A 13,913-nucleotide genomic window follows, 5' to 3' on the forward strand; every position below is an offset into this window, starting at 1 on the left:
TAAAAAGATCTAACACTACCTTTTGTGTATTTGAGTGTGCAACTTTAACACTCGCCAAACTCTGACCTGTCAGGTGTGTGGATCTCACTGCTGGGTTTTCCCACAGGTGTACATTATGAGAATGGGAATGGAAAAAAATAAAATTTTTGAAGACAGCACAAGTGATTGTATCCACTAAAAGGGAAAGATGTCAAAACGTCATGAGGGGCTCTGCTGTGAAAACTTTCATTTTGCAGCTTCTTCTTTTAAACTATTTATAGGCAGCTGAAGCAGAATTTGTAAAAGCAACCAGGAATATAGCAAAAAAAAAGAAGGAGAAAAAAAAGATGTAATGACAAACACGCCTGAAGGTCAGTGAGGAATGAAGCTGGTTTGCATGAAACTACACAAAATGTTTTACAAGGAGTGCACATGACTGCTCTGTAAACTGTTAGCATTGTAATACTTGGCAGTGTTTGAGCTAAATGTCAATGTTAGCATGCCAAGCAAGTAACGTCCTCTGGGGCTCAAATATGAAGCCAAAGTAGAAGCCCAAAAACTACAGTACCTCAAATGTCCACATCAGTCCCATCGATTTCCATATTAAAATGCAGAATAAACTCATTTACACGGTGGTACAAAAATAAATAAATATTTGTTTTCTTGTTAGCTAATATCCCAGGGGGTGACACTTTATATAACTTGCCCTTACATAATTTCTTAATAATAACATTAAGAATGAATAGGGCTGTTTTGCGACTGGGTTAGGCCTGTAGCCTTTTGCTAGCTATCACCTCAGCTAACTGGAGACACTGTACTGGTATTCTAGAGCAGTTTAACGCAATTATTTGATAAATAACATGGCTTGGCTTTTGTTCAGAGTGAAATTATATTTTATTAGACTGTTAGTAATAATTAAGAAGTAACTGTGTGCAGTGTACCCACAACAGTTACACACAGTCTGTAAATGCACCATGCTAACCAAACATGCCAATTCTTAACTGATAGCTAACTGTTAGCTCAGCAATAGTCATTGGTAGCTCTGAAACAGTAAGATTGTAATTGCTATGTGTATATATTGTTAATATGCAAATGTTCAGCAGGTATAATGCTCACCAAGTTCTTTTTTTTAGATGGGCCTAATAGCATGCTAACATTTACCAGTTAGTTCTAAACACAAAGTGCAGAAAACCACCTAGAATACATGAATTTGGTGCCAAATTACTAAGCCAATTTAGTGGACAAACTGGAATTTTCCCACTCAAATCAATTCAATAATTAAGATAATGATGCTCCTTTTATCCACAAAGACACATATCTAACTGGGCTGAAAAGGACCTTTAATTTGAAAGGCCTTAGCGTGTGTGTTGTACATAGAGACACACAGAAACACGGACTTCTTTGTTACAACAAGTAATTACATAACATTCCAGCAGATTATCATCCTGCTGTCTTTTCGTTTGAGGTCTCAATTAAGAAAAAAAAATTGAACTGAACAAACACCTAAAAGAGGCAAAGACTCAGCACTGAAGGTATTTTATGTGTGTGAAATCTTGGTCTCGCATTATAAAATGGACATCTCTAATGGCAAAAATAATAACAAAATAAATCTAAAGTGCAGAATCACAACATAAAGCTTAAAGGGCTGTTTTGCAGCATTAAAATGTTAGAATTTTAAACAAAAAAACTTTGGACTAATTGTTTAGTTTTTGTCTGCAGTACCAGACATCTAACTAACACTTCCCTGTCTTTATAACCACCTATATCCATTATTGAAAATAATCCAGGAATGCAAATAAATACATACACAAATACATAAATACATTAATAAATAAATAAATAAAAATTTTTTTTCAATAAATAGACAAACAAACTATTTCTGCCCTCTTAAATAGTTTCAAAAACGTTTCTTGACATTCACATGGTTGGTGCTATCTTGGTGTTAGACTCTAAAACTTAAAAAACTTAAAAAAACAAAACATACCCATACGCAAAAGCTGGATCAGAGTATAAAAATGAAATACAGTAGAAACCAAAAAAAGCATCTTTCATTCCTTAGATGTGGCTTCATTTTCCTTGCCAGGCAGTTTGTGTACAGAGTCTTTATGACTACAGACACAAAGCAGTTATTTGTAACCTGCCAGTTTTGCATTGTTATCAAAGGAAATGCAGCTGAGGATGGGTTTCTGTTGCCCAGCTGTTGGGCAAAAAAGCAAACAAACACCTGGGTGTCCTGTTTAAAAAGACTTCTTCCACATTTACCTTTAAGAGGACCTATTATGATTTGTATGTCTAGTGTTAAGATATATTAATGCAAACATATTAATGCAATGAACATATGTAAATGTAATGCCAGTGAGCCAAAGGATTTCAGTCAACTCACAGTACAAGCTGACATCAACCAGAATGAGTTTCTTTTCTTCATCTGCTACAGTCATAATTCAGTCAGTACAGTTTACAAGCTCTGGGTCCTGCCCCTCTGCAGGCTTCCAGAAACAAGACAATTGGAAGAAAGTGGGCTTGTAGGGAGGGTCTAAAACAGGGGTGGGCAACTCCAGGCCTTGAGGGCAGGTTTTAGATGTGTCCTTGAACCAACACAGCTGATTTAAATGGCTAGATTAGCTCCTCAACATGTCCCGAAGTTCTCCAGAGGCCTGGTAACGAACTAATCATGTGATTCAGGTGTGTTGACCCAAGGTGAGATCCAAAACCTGCAGGACACCGGCCCTCGAGGCCTGGAATTGCCCACCCCTGGTCTAAAACGACTGAAGGGTTACAGGTAGGATTTTTAAAAGATTAAAGAAATTATATTTTAAAAACTGTAAATCATGCAATGATGCTCTAGTGTTCCAAAGTAGAAATATCATGGTCTGGAAATGAGCATAGAAGTTCCCTGCAAGTCATTTCTTAATTGTCTTTTCTATTGAGGGAGAGGTTTGAATTTTTCTCAGTACAATATTCACATGCACATATATCTGCTGCTCGGTAGAATCAGCGCCCTACCCTGCATATAAAGGTTTAGCAAATATTGAGCTGTAGCTCATTGTATTCTAAATTTATCAAAATGAAATTGTCATATTTGTCCAGCATGTGCTGGCTTGTGTGTAACTTTTAAGAAAGAAATATCAGGAATTTTACAAACCACTTATTAAAAAGAACTACAAAAAGGAAATTACATATCTGCTAATTTCAATGATTCTGTTTCAATCTATTTAGGTAACACAGAAAAGGTAGCTAAACTATAAAGCTAGCAGTGTGTACAGCCATCCAAGAATACTGCATGAATGCTAAAATCTGAATAAGGGTGGATAATGTTTTTCCATCGTGTCATCGCTGTCTGAAAACAGCACTGTTCATGCGAAATGGATAAGATAACTGAGTTATTTGCAGCTTTCAGAATTCAGAACTTCATAAATAAAAAAAATAAAAAACAGTAGATATACGACTCATTTTTCTAAACCAAATTACTTGACTGCCATCTGGTTGCAGTAAAAAGACATGTCAAGCCTAAACTCCTATTGTGTGCGGGATCTCTACGTAAGTAGCCATTTCCAGAATTTATGCCAGCGGGATGGTCAGATGGTGATGTGTAGTCACATTTCAAGGGAGATATACATCAGGTTACATTACAGATTGTAGCACAGTGCTTCAGTAAAGCCTTGATGGATGCTCAATCATCCAAGGAAATCATCCAAAGGAAAGTTAAGCTAAGTTAAACGATTTGCTGATAGTGTGTTTCAAAGTTTAAAGGCTGGCAGTTTCACCAAAATTTTAATGACGATCTGTGTAGGTTCTCACTCATCACCAAGTCATCATTAAGACATGCTACCAACAATCAGAAATTGAAGACAAATTTACTCACAACACTTTTGGGTAGCTGGAGCTGTTTGATTCAAGTTGGCCTTTATAAAGACACGAAAAACAAAAATGGAGAGGATGTGTAGATACATAAACAATCTCTTAGGACCTAATAAGTTCTAAAAATATGTTACTGTAACTTAAGTCAAGCTATCAGGTGAATATTTGTGGGTTTCCAATGTGACCGTATCCTGACGCTGGTTGGACTAACACAGACTTGTGTTAGAGCAAGGACAAAAAAGGAAAAACAGAGAAATGCTGAGAAGCTTAGATAAGACAATCAGCATTTGACAGGTCCACATACTTGCAAGGCCTTCATGTGCAACTGCTGTTTGTGGAAAAGGAGACTGGTTATTTTTAACGCTAAAGCTTCATACTAGCTTTGTCTGAACGCTGGCGTGCACTTTGCCAGGGAACAAAGATTTTGTCACTTCTTTGTTGGAGATCCACTTATGGAAGGTAAAGCTTGATTTAGACTTCTGCAGGAAATCTACATCCTAACTTACGCAGTAACCAGAAACAACCAGAAGGTTGCAGCGTAGGGTTAAAATGGGGTTCCGATTAGGGCGCAAGTTTAAGACGTCATAGCCAGTATGTAGAACAGAACTACGGTGAACAATAAAACCATGTGTATATGGCATGTGAATGTTATATGAGACAAACCTCTTTTAACAAAATATTTCTCCAAGATTGCTTTGGAGGCTTTTCACAACTTGTTCTTCTTTTCTACTACTGAACGGATACTGCTCGACCTCCTGTGTTTATGTATCCACCTTTTTCTCCCCTAGCATTGCCTGTGGTGTGTCCTAGTGTCCTTAAAATGGGGCTAAATCTAACTGGATATCCACTTTTTCTTCTCCTTCATTAAAGGCAATATGGTATCATAGCTTTAAATAAGTGTAATTCAGAAATGACTGTGGGACTTCTCATACACTCAAGCAAGTTGTGTTTGTTGATTAAGATATTCACTTTGCTGTAGGGTTATGTTACATAGCTACATCAGATCCATTGTCAGCACAGCATTAAGTTGGCTAATAATTTAAGAATTAAATCCATTTTCACAACCGAGTCTAAAACAGGACTCTCCCTATAGCTCTTGTTACTTTCATTCCTTAACGCAGCCTTCAATTAGAAACTGATGAGACGAGAGCAGAGATGGTTTCCTGTCATGTTAGGTGATGCTGAAAAGACTTGCTGATTCATGAGACAGCCAGGAAATGAGGAATGAGAATGCCTTGATGCGCTCCGTCACTGACCAACATCTTCACGAGCCACTCTGACTGACGGGTGGGAACTTGATTGTTGAGTTTGAACAATGTGTTGCATGTGATTGGTCAGTGGGAACTTCATGTGCTTTTTTTTTCGATCCATAGGAACAGGTGAACTAAATTTCTTCTATTTTCATAGTAAAGTGGAGCTTTTTGGACATCATTTGTTTTTAGGCTTGTCCCACCAGGGTGAAGCTATCCTTTAGGGCTAATTAGAGATCAGCTCCAGTAGTCTCCAAAAATATACATTTCTGAGAAAACGAGCCATTTCAGGGGGAAATCTTCATTAAATCCCTAGATCAGCTTCAAGGAAAATCTTCTCCCTTTTTCCATCCCATTGCTTAGGACTAAAAGTATGAAGCAAGGCAGGAAGTAAGGAAATAGGAAAGGAAAGAATGTGGAAAGGACTAAAGAGAGGAAGAGAAAAGGGCCCGGCATAGGGCCCTCACTTCTCTTCCACAACATTCTTTTCAAGGGTGAGCCTGTGTCCCGTTGGACGGCGAGAGTCTGGCCTTGTCTTTCCCCGACCCTCGTCTTTGTAAGACGGCTCCGCTGCTGCTTCCGCTACTGCTCCCCCCGTCTGCCGCATGCTCCCCCTCTCCCCGCTCCGATCCGCTTTCAGATCTCCTGGAGTTCTGACGTGTAGGAGTGCTGGGCTGGCGGGAAAGCTGACCGTTCTTCTCATCTAAACGGCAAGAGGTAAAGTTAGGGAGAGATGAAGTAAAGCTAACAAGCTACTACTCCGTGTGCTGTTGGTGGTGTGTTGGTGCTACTCACCAACCAATGCCTGCACAGAAGGCTGATCATGAGTACTCAGTAACTGAGCTTGAATGGTTTCCACTACCCTTTTGAATCTGCGGCTCGGACCTGAATAGAGGAAAAAAATCAGTATGTCACTTATGAGTTAGTATTTTAGGTAAAAGGACAGTAGTCTAAAAGTCCAATTTCTACTGGGTTTATCCACAGACAGCATAAAAAGTGGAAACAGCTTCTGAGTCAGAACAATAAAGCCGATGTGAAAGCACCTTAAACCTGCACCAGATGACAATATCTCTGGTTGGAAAGCGACTTCCTATCCTTTGGAAGGAATTGAAAAACAGCTTTCTGAACTCGACCTTCGTGAACACTTACCTGCTGAGTTTATGGGTTCAGTAACTCATTTTGGGTCATGTTTGGCCCACCCAAACCTTTAATCAAAACTCTGATCATCACACGTGGAGAATATGAAGTATTTCTTTGTATTTTCAGTAATACAGTTTGATCTTCTGATCATTTACTTGTTGAACTGCGCCATTACATGCTTGACCGTTCTTTCCTATGAGGAGATATCCAAGATGAAAAACAGGTCAAAAACAGGAGTGTTGGTAGCAAGAACCAAATGGATGAATTTGTTTTATTAGATGAGTTTCTCCTGTAAGGCTTTCCTAGTATATCTAAGCTAAATACCAAAACCTAGATGAGAATACCTTTATCCCTTTTTATTTATCCAAAACAATAATTAAAAAAAGAAAAGACAAATCCTCCAAGTATCAATAAGTTCTTAATATGCAGACCCACATGGAATACCTTCATTGCCCACTAGAGGGGCTCAGCTATTAAGTAAATTCCTGGCATATCTCAGCATGATGTGTGTGACAAGTGGAGGACAAAAGAAGAGGCAGCAGGCCTAAAAGCTATCTATAGCAGATGAACAGTATGTGAAAGTCATGACCTTAAGAAACAGGAAGAAATCCAGCAAAGACCTGGCACAGGACCTGAGAGCTGAACTGCCCTTCAGTTGATCATCAGAAATGATCTCAGTGGAAGGGAAACAGGGCTGAGGTTGGCCAAATTACACAGGAAGTATCTTGATGCATGCTCAGTCATCCAGGTAAGTAAATCTCCAAAAGTTGATTCTGTTCATCTGGACGTAGCATTTTGTGGGAAAAACTTCTTCAGTCTCAGCTGACTGCAGGTTTCCGATCTTATAAACAGTACATTTGCATAATGACTGAAACCAGCCGACTGAAAGAACAATGGGCTGGGAGGTCAGTTCCTTAATCTTAATTATGCAAATTCTCATGACCACTGACCAAAACCCACTGATCAAAGCCCACTGATCAATGGCCATGAGTCCCATTCACAGAGAGTTGGGGAATGGCTGCAATCACAGCATTGTAAGATGGTGACAGATGTACCCTTAGGCCCCTCCTCGATTCAGAGATGGTCTTTCCCTTTTCACGTAAATGGCCTCCTTGACTCCGCCCTCAAACCAGCGTTCCTCCCTGTCCAGGATGTTACATCCTCATCATTGAAAGAGTGTCCACTGGCCTGTAGGTGTAAAGACTGCAGAGTCCTGGCCTGACGAGGTGGCTCTTCTGTGTTGTAGCCAGAGGTTGTTTGGTTTCCCCGATGTATAAATCCTGACAATCCTCCTGGCACTTAACAGCGTACACTATGTTACTCTGTTTGTGTCGGGGGACCCGATCTTTGGGGTGGACCAATTTTTGGCGCAGCGTGTTTTGGGGTTTAAAAGCCACAGAGACCCGGTGTTTAGAAAAAATGTGTCTCAACTCAGCTTTCTTTAGGAGCCTTTCCTGCTTTGAAAAAGTCCAGCTGGGATAACCACATTTACTCAGGGCCTTCCTGATGTTCTTCTGCCTCCCTGGCTGCTGTGTCAGTGGGGCTGGTGTTCGCTCTGTGTTGTAGCGTCCTGATGACACCCAGTTTGTGCTCCAGTGGATGATGAGAGTCAAACCTTAAATACTGATCCGTATGTGTAGGTTTACGGTACACGTCAGCTTTTAGATGTCCCCCATTACTGATGGAAATCTCATAGTCTAAGAAGGCTAACCTGCCACTTTTCATATCCTCCCTGGTGAATTTGATGGGTCGGTCCACTGAGTTAATGTGATCCGTGACATGTAGTACGCCCTGAGATTTGATTTTCACCCAGGTGTCATCCACATATCTGAACCAATGGCTTGGTGGTGTTCCAGGGTAGCATAGCAAAGCCCTCTTTTCCACTTCTTCCATGTACAAATTGGCCACGATGGGTGAAACTGGGGAGCCCATGGCACACCCATGTTTCTGCCTGTGGAACTGACCCCTGTATGTGAAGTAGGTGGAATGAAGACACAGTTCCAAAAGCAAACACACTTGGTCGGTGCTGAGAGTGGTCCTGTTGCTGAGGTTGGTGTCATCCTGTAATCTCTTACGGACTACTACTACTGTTTATAATATTTGGGGAAACCTGCAGTCAGCTGAGACTGAAGAAGTCACTTGGATGAGTGACGAAACGTTTCTCCCACAAAACGCTACGTCCAGATGAACAACATTCAACAATCAACATTTGGAGATACACAGGAACTGGACTGAAAGTCAGTACTAACACGTCTTTGTCAACATGTGCTGAGAAGGTTAGCAGAAAGGTACAACAGTGACAGTACTATCTGGAAAGTGTCTGATTAGATGTCTAATGGCTTCATTTTTCAGCATGACAATAATACTAAACACACTTCCAATCCAGTAAAAACATAACCTGGATAGAAAAACGCACAATGGAACACAATCGGTTATGGATTGGCCTCCCCAGAGCCGCGTGGGATCATCTTGACAGAGGACAGAACAAAAGGCAGCCAACATCCAAAGAAGAGCTTTGAATGTCCTTCAAGAACCTTGGAGAACTATTCCTGAGGACTACTTAATAAAGAAATAAGGAGAAAACATGCCTGAGAGTTCAAAGTATGTTGAAGAATAAAGGTGGTCCTACCAAATACCGTCTGTCAAGCTCAACTGCACATCACTGCACACATCTTCTGATTTCCACAGCAAAATCTAAAGACTTTAGTTAGCACTGTATTTTCCTCTGTTAGCTGATAAATCAGGTGCTGTTATTGGCTCAAACATGATGATGTCAGACCCAGTTTAAGTGTTTGTGATCGTTTCAGTAATTTTCTCTATCTTGTATTTGTCACCTTTAGGAATGCAGTCAACCATCCTCACAGTGGATTCAAACAGATTGTGAAGGAATGAAATAACACATGCATATAACAGAGAGTAATACAGTTTCATTAGTGTCAGCCTTGCTGTTTCTTGCTCCGAACGCTGTAGATCTTCTAGGAAAACAAGCTGGGCTTTTATTGTGAAGCAGCTGCAACAAAAATAGTGTATTTTCCAATGTGTTCATCACTGACAGTGACTTCTCATCTAATACTATAAATCTTAAACTATAAAACGAGACGTTTTTCCTCCATTGGTTGAATATTAAATTTGTTTTAGACGTATCACATGGCTAATTTCCCCCCTTTTCCCCTTGTTTAACCAAACCTTAACTCACAGAGGTTCTGCTTTAATCTGCTGAATGGGTGAGGTTGCAGAAACTGAAGTATGCCCCTGACACAGTGCAGCATTCATTTGCATCTGTCTGGTAACTCCTCACATGTGGAAGCGTTAGGACTCTGGTCTCCTACCTGATATTAAAGTGAAGGTCACGCTGTAAATGCCCAGCTCTCGTCTCCCTTCTCTCTCTGCTCGTTCCCTCTCTCGCTCCCTCTCTCCCTCAGAGAAAGCGATGTCCACCTACGGGAGGAAAAGGACTCTGTAAATCAAAGCGCCCACGTAATTGCTGCATTTTTGAAAACGCTCACTTTCTTTGTCATTGGAAATTTTCAAATTCTACACATAGTGACACCAGATTACCTCGGCTAAAGAGTTTGTAAAATAAACCGAGCAACCTTCAGCCGTACTCCATGGAAGATTAGACTATAACATTTTTTTTATTAATTTTAATTATTATTTTCAATTAAAATACAGGCAGACAAAGACTTTCAGTGGTTTACCACTTTACATATGAATAACATTTCTGATCTGTACACTGTGTAAGGCAGTATTTGTGTGTTATCAAAATAATAGGTCCGACTCAGCTGGGTTTGTGTTAAATAAAACCAAATTTAGTGCCTGCTTCATTCAGCACTATCAGCTGCTTGTGGGCCACACGGGTCCCTGAGGGTAATCACCTGCTACAGCTCCATGACAAATACATACCGTTACTTAGAACATGAAGGTGACATTACTGTACTGTAGTACATTTGATGCTTTTCTTTATATGATCTTCAGTATATTATAAGACCTCTTCGAGTACACTGCAGCTCCCAGTTCTTTGATAAAAGCCTGAATAATGAACGCCATTACCAGGTGTGTTGACCCAGGGTGATATCTAAAACCTGCAGGACACCGGCTCTCGAGGCCTGGAGTTCCACACCCCTGCTCTAGTGCTTGGTTTAGACTTCTTGTTGGTCTGATTGTCTTTACTTGTTTTCATCTGTGGCTTGTTCCCCAGTTGTCTCCACTCATACAGGGAGTGCAGAATTATTAGGCAAATGAGTATTTTGTCCACATCATCCTCTTCATGCATGTTGTCTTACTCCAAGCTGTATAGGCTCGAAAGCCTACTACCAATTAAGCATATTAGGTGATGTGCATCTCTGTAATGAGAAGGGGTGTGGTCTAATGACATCAACACCCTATATCAGGTGTGCATAATTATTAGGCAACGTCCTTTCCTTTGGCAAAATGGGTCAAAAGAAGGACTTGACAGGCTCAGAAAAGTCAAAAATAGTGAGATATCTTGCAGAGGGATGCAGCAGTCTCAAAATTGCAAAGCTTCTGAAGCGTGATCATCGAACAATCAAGCGTTTCATTCAAAATAGTCAACAGGGTCGCAAGAAGCGTGTGGAAAAACCAAGGCGCAAAATAACTGCCCATGAACTGAGAAAAGTCAAGCGTGCAGCTGCCAAGATGCCACTTGCCACCAGTTTGGCCATATTTCAGAGCTGCAACATCACTGGAGTGCCCAAAAGCACAAGGTGTGCAATACTCAGAGACATGGCCAAGGTAAGAAAGGCTGAAAGACGACCACCACTGAACAAGACACACAAGCTGAAACGTCAAGACTGGGCCAAGAAATATCTCAAGACTGGTTTTTCTAAGGTTTTATGGACTGATGAAATGAGAGTGAGTCTTGATGGGCCAGATGGATGGGCCCGTGGCTGGATTGGTAAAGGGCAGAGAGCTCCAGTCCCACTCAGACGCCAGCAAGGTGGAGGTGGAGTACTGGTTTGGGCTGGTATCATCATAGATGAGCTTGTGGGGCCTTTTCGGGTTGAGGATGGAGTCAAGCTCAACTCCCAGTCCTACTGCCAGTTTCTGGAAGACACCTTCTTCAAGCAGTGGTACAGGAAGAAGTCTGCATCCTTCAAGAAGAACATGATTTTCATGCAGGACAATACTCCATCACACGCGTCCAAGTACTCCACAGCGTGGCTGGTAAGAAAGGGTATAAAAGAAGAAAAACTAATGACATGGCCTCCTTGTTCACCTGATCTGAACCCCATTGAGAACCTGTGGTCCATCATCAAATGTGAGATTTACAAGGAGGGAAAACAGTACACCTCTCTGAACAGTGTCTGGGAGGCTGTGGTTGCTGCTGCACGCAATGTTGATGGTGAACAGATCAAAACACTGACAGAATCCATGGATGGCAGGCTTTTGAGTGTCCTTGCAAAGAAAGGTGGCTATATTGGTCGCTGATTTGTTTTTGTTTTGTTTTTGAATGTCAGAAATGTATATTTGTGAATGTGGAGATGTTATATTGGTGTCACTGGTAAAAATAAATCATTGAAATGGGTATATATTTGTTTTTTGTTAAGTTGCCTAATAATTATGCACAGTAATAGTCACCTGCACACACAGATATCCCCCTAAAATAGCTAAAACTAAAAACAAACTAAAAACTACTTCCAAAAACATTCAGCTTTGATATTAATGAGTTTTTTGGGTTCATTGAGAACATGGTTGTTGTTCAATAATAAAATTATTCCTCAAAAATACAACTTGCCTAATAATTCTGCACTCCCTGTAGTCCCGTCTACCCTATTTCCTTTGATGAAGCATCTGTGTATCTCTCCTAGTGTATTCTCTGTAAATGACGATTTTTTTATTTCTTTTTTTAAAATTTTTTGGATATCTGTTTCTTGCTTTTTGTTATTTTCTCTGCCTTGACTCCAGCATTTGGGTCCTTCGTTCTATAAATTGGCTAGCTAGCTAGTTTCACTCGTTTTAACAAGTCGGCATCGCATCTTACTTCGTCTGTCACATAAGGCCTCCACTTCAAAATAGGTTAATTTTGCTCTGTTTTGGTTCATTCATAGAGCCAAATATTTGTCCTTTGTTCACATTTACATTTTAGTTTTACATCTACTTAGTTTACAGGGGTGTCCAAAATCATAGCATCAGGCTGCTTTTGTAGACCGATTACATCACAGTGACGCGACGAAGGCTGTCCAAATTCGAAGACTCCTCCAAATGCGTCCTTCATTTCCCCATTTTTGAAGGATGGGTCGGTGTATCCTTCGTGGCCCAACCTATCCCAGAATGCATAGCGCAGCCAATTCCAGTTTCCAACAATGGCGGCAGCTACAGTGGGGCAAAAAAGTATTTAGTCAGCCACCGATTGTGCAAGTTCCCCCACTTAAAATGATGACAGAGGTCAGTAATTTGCACCAGAGGTACACTTCAACTGTGAGAGACAGAATGTGAAAAAAAAATCCATGAATCCACATGGTAGGATTTGTAAAGAATTTATTCATAAATTAGGGTGGAAAATAAGTATTTGGTCACCTCAAACAAGGAAAATCTCTGGCTCTCACAGACCTGTAACGTCTTCTGTAAGAAGCTTTTCTGTCCCCCACTCGTTACCTGTATGAATGGCACCAGTTTGAACTCATCATCTGTATAAAAGACACCTGTCCACAGCCTCAAACAGTCAGACTCCAAACTCCGCCATGGCCAAGACCAAAGAGCTTTCGAAGGACACCAGGAAAAGTATTGTAGACCTGCACCAGACTGGGAAGAGTGAATCTACAATAGGCAAGCAGCTTGGTGTGAAAAAACCAACTGTGGGAGCAATCATCAGAAAATGGAAGACATACAAGACCACTGATAATCTCCCTCGATCTGGGGCTCCACGCAAGATCTCATCCCGTGGGGTCAGAATGATCATGAGAACGGTGAGCAAAGATCCCAGAACCACACGGGGGGACCTGGTGAATGACCTGCAGAGAGCTGGGACCAAAGTAACAAAGGTCACCATCAGTAACACACTACAACGGCAGGGAATCAAATCCCGCAGTGCCAGACGTGTTCCGCTGCTGAAGCCAGTGCATGTCCAGGCCCGTCTGAAGTTTGCCAGAGAGCACATGGATGATACAGCAGAGGATTGGGAGAATGTCATGTGGTCAGATGAAACCAAAGTAGAACTTTTTGGTATAAACTCAACTCATCGTGTTTGGAGGAAGAAGAATACTGAGTTGCATCCCAAGAACACCATACCTACTGTGAAGCATGGGGGTGGAAACATCATGCTATGGGGCTGTTTTTCTGCCAAGGGGACAGGACGACTGATCCGTGTTAAGGACAGAATGAATGGGGCCATGTATCGTGAGATTTTGAGCCAAAACCTCCTTCCATCAGTGAGAACTTTGAAGATGAAACGAGGCTGGGTCTTCCAACATGACAATGATCCAAAACACACCGCCCGGGCAACAAAGGAGTGGCTCCGTAAGAAGCATTTGAAAGTCCTGGAGTGGCCTAGCCAGTCTCCAGACCTCAACCCCATAGAAAATCTGTGGCGGGAGTTGAAAGTCCGTGTTGCTCGGCGACAGCCCCAAAACATCACTGCTCTCGAGAAGATCTGCATGGAGGAATGGGCCAAAATACCAGCTACTGTGTGTGCAAACCTGGTAAAGACCTATAGTAAACGTTTGACCT

The 13,913-nt window shown here is 41.2% G+C and overlaps 1 protein-coding gene and 1 long non-coding RNA gene across 4 annotated transcripts in view; one reads left to right on the forward strand and one right to left on the reverse strand.

Annotated features, from left to right (window-relative positions):
* Positions 1–13,913, forward strand: part of LOC146670845 (uncharacterized) — a 372,233-nt gene that overhangs the window by 139,297 nt on the left and 219,023 nt on the right. The window lies entirely within an intron of this gene.
* LOC146670849 (serine/threonine-protein kinase BRSK1-like) overlaps positions 132–13,913 on the reverse strand; it is a 37,161-nt gene continuing 23,379 nt past the window's right edge. For all 3 annotated transcript variants that reach the window (XM_085402947.1, XM_085402946.1, XM_085402948.1), the window contains 3 exons: positions 9,557–9,665; positions 5,883–5,972; positions 132–5,790 (listed from right to left, as the gene is read on the reverse strand). In XM_085402947.1, coding sequence (XP_085259073.1) covers positions 5,576–5,790; positions 5,883–5,972; positions 9,557–9,665 — 414 coding nt within the window. In that variant the 3' untranslated portion in view covers positions 132–5,575. The remainder of the gene's footprint in view (positions 5,791–5,882; positions 5,973–9,556; positions 9,666–13,913) is intronic.

Source organism: Rhamphochromis longiceps, linkage group LG4 (genome assembly GCF_057381845.1).
Source record: "Rhamphochromis longiceps isolate RC_006_pf linkage group LG4, R_longiceps_female_GT1.1, whole genome shotgun sequence".
Classification (NCBI taxonomy): Eukaryota; Metazoa; Chordata; class Actinopteri; order Cichliformes; family Cichlidae; genus Rhamphochromis; species Rhamphochromis longiceps.